This window comes from Carlito syrichta, unplaced genomic scaffold (assembly GCF_000164805.1).
Source record: "Carlito syrichta isolate Samal-C Ts95f unplaced genomic scaffold, Tarsius_syrichta-2.0.1 Scaffold254436, whole genome shotgun sequence".
In the NCBI taxonomy this organism is placed as follows: domain Eukaryota; kingdom Metazoa; phylum Chordata; class Mammalia; order Primates; family Tarsiidae; genus Carlito; species Carlito syrichta.
Window position 1 is genome coordinate 4,552 of NW_007198532.1, and position 2,793 is coordinate 7,344.

At 59.8% G+C, this 2,793-nt stretch overlaps 1 protein-coding gene across 1 annotated transcript; it reads left to right on the plus strand.

Annotated features, from left to right (window-relative positions):
• The first annotated feature begins 259 nt into the window (after nt 1-259).
• On the plus strand, nt 260-2,524 carry S100P (S100 calcium binding protein P). The gene is made up of 2 exons (XM_008052044.1): nt 260-397; nt 2,295-2,524. Exons 1-2 carry the CDS (start codon nt 260-262, stop codon nt 2,442-2,444), a joined length of 288 nt encoding a protein of 95 aa, XP_008050235.1. The 3' UTR covers nt 2,445-2,524.
• Nucleotides 2,525-2,793: the final 269 nt, after the last annotated feature.

Here is a 2,793-nt window from a genome sequence, read left to right on the forward strand (position 1 = left end):
TGTAGGTAAAGTGGATGCCCCGAGGCAGCCCCACCCTGGCCCTTGGCTGGGGGAAACATTCCAGAAGGAAGTCAGAGCAACGCACTGTAGAACTGGGCCTCACAGGGTGGGGAGGGGAGGATTTGCTGAATGCTCCAACCCGGACGTCCCACCCTCTGTGTCAATATGAGGCAGGGCCTTATAAACCACGGAGAGGCCTCCAGCCGGACATTTCCTGAGCCACACTAACCCGGCAGGGAGGCAGGTTTAACCCGGCACCATGACGGAACTGGAGATGGCCATGACCATGATCGTGGACGTCTTTGCCCGGTACTCCAAGGGCGACAGCAACTCGAACAGCCTGACCAAGGGAGAGCTGAAGGCGCTGATGGAGAAGGAGCTCCCGGGCTTCCTGCAGGTGAGCGCCAGCTGGCCGCGGCCAGGAGGGGCGAGGAGGAAGGGAGGGCGAGCACGGCGGGCAGAGGGCTGACGGCTGGGGTGGGAGCCAGCAGCAGTGAAGCGCTCAGAGGCAAGTGGGGCGGATCCCGAAAGACCCGGATGCCCGGCCAAGGAATGGACCCACCACCCCAAGGCGGGGGACACCGGCGCACCTGAGCGGGGAGGGTGGCCAGGCCGAGCCTTGAGGCGTGGATCCAGCCCCAGCGTGTCTGTGACCAGGATTCTTCCCCTGCAGGCGCCTAGGGGGAGAGTCGGCCTGGAACCTGCGTGGGGAGTGAGGGTGGAGTAGCCTGAGGCCGAGTTAGCCATGCCGCAGAGCCGGCCCTCTCCAAGGCTCCTGGCCACAGACATTCCCGTCCTGCCACGCTTCTTCCCACGCCCAGGTCCCCCGTTGCCTGGTATTCGTGGACGTCACAAAGGGTCGTTCAGCGCCTGCAGCCCAGAGCCGGCGCTCAGGCGGGACCCACAGCCGGGGCCTCGCGAGGAGGTCCCCGGAGGCCGGCCAGGACCGCGCTCTCCCCCCGAGGCCGCCTCCCGCAGACCCGCACAGGCCCCTCTTCTGGGCCTCGCCTTCCTCTCCTGCCTCCGGCCCTCTGGTCCCTTCCCCTGTGCTCAGCCCTCTCCTCTTTCCCCCCCTCTTCCCCTCCCCCTCCTTCCCGCCCGGCCAGACTCTGCCTGCCTGCCGCCTGCAGGGTCTGCTAGGCCAATGCTAATGAGTGAAAATGAAAGCCTGAAATGTTCAGCCCAAAGCCTCACTTCCACGACAACGGAGCACTTGGGAACACTGCTTCTGTTTTCTAACTGTGGATGGAATAAAGATATCTTTGGAGAATAAGTATCTGCCAGGCACAGCAGCTCACGCTTGCAATCCCAGCACCTGCGAAGGCCGAGGCCAGAGGATTGCTTGAGCCCAGGATTTCGAGACCAATCTGGGTACCATAGCAAGACCTTGTCTCTACAAAACAATAAAGAACTTAGCCAGGCATGGGGTGCACACCTGTAGTCCCAGCTACTCAGGAGGCAGAGGCGGAAGGATTGCCTGAGCCCAAGAGGTTGAGGTTGCAGTGAACTGCAACTGTGCTACTGCACTCCAGCCTGGGCAACAGAGCGAGACCCCAACTCAAAATAAATTTAAAAAATAAACTTCTGCTTGTGGTGGGACGTGTAGAAATACAGAAGTGTGGAGGGGGCAGCCCTGTTTTGGGCCCCCTCTCGCTTGGGAGCTCTTCTGTCTTAATAAACTGCTTTCTCACACACACACACACACACACACACACACACACACACACACAAAGAGGTGGAGGGAAGAATCTCCCTGGAATAGACTCTCCCTCCTCCTTCCAGTCTTTTCCTTTTCCCCATGCAAACATTGATGTGAAGGAAATCCTAATTTATGTGCAATTTAATTTGGTGGTTGTTTGAGTCTGTCGCCCGGGCTGGAGTGCAGAGGCATGCTCACCGCTCACGGCCACTGTAACCTCGACCTGCTGGGCTCCAGCTATCCTTCCGCCTCAACCTTCCAAGTAGCCGGAACTACAGGTGTGCACCACCACACCTAGTTAATTTTTTGATTTATTGTAGAGACAAGGTCTTGCCATGTTGCCCAGGGTGGTCTCGAACCCGCGGGCTCAGGCAATCCACTCACCTCGGCCTCCCAAGGCGTGGGATTACAGGCTGAGCCACCGAGCCCGGCTGCTCACGGCTTCTTAAGGCCAGGGACGCCACATATCTGGCCCTGGCACTGAGCCCACACGACGGCAGAGGTGGCACAGGCGCCGGAGCCTTCCCCCTGCCCGGCAGTGATGCTTGGCTGAGCTGACCCCTCCGTGCTGACCCTGGGCCCTTCTCCCCGCTAGAATGGAAAGGACAAAGATGCCGTGGACAAGCTGCTCAAGGACCTGGATGCCAACGGGGACGCCCAGGTGGACTTCAACGAGTTCATCGTGTTTGTGGCTGCGCTCACAGCTGCCTGTCACAAGTTCTTCCAGCAGGCGGAATGCAAATGAGGCCCTGCGGTCCAGATTCCTGACCGAGGACAGCAGGGCCTGAGGCGGATCCCTGGCGTCCGGGAGCTGGCCCATGGCCCCTGATGAATAAAGGCTCCCAGAATGATCCTGGTCTCAGAGAAGCCGGTTATTTCCTTAAAGCCTGTGTCCTCTCCCCACAAAACATAACTCACCAACTGAATTTGTCATTTAATGCCGCATCGCCTGCCTGGTGGAAAGATGGAGGTGAAGACACAGGCCGGTCGGTGAGGGTCTGCTCACTGGTCGTGTCCGCAGTGCGGCTGGCACAGTCCAGCCCTCGTGCAAGGGAGGCTGGGGACACACATCCAAGCATGCAGTCAGTCACGGA

Bases quoted from the DNA above. Each gene is read 5' to 3' on its own strand.
- S100P (XM_008052044.1), top strand. From the start codon at position 260: ATGACGGAACTGGAGATGGCCATGACCATGATCGTGGACGTCTTTGCC. The intron at 398-2,294 runs GTGAGCGCCAGC...TCTCCCCGCTAG, and splicing joins AGCTCCCGGGCTTCCTGCAG to AATGGAAAGGACAAAGATGC.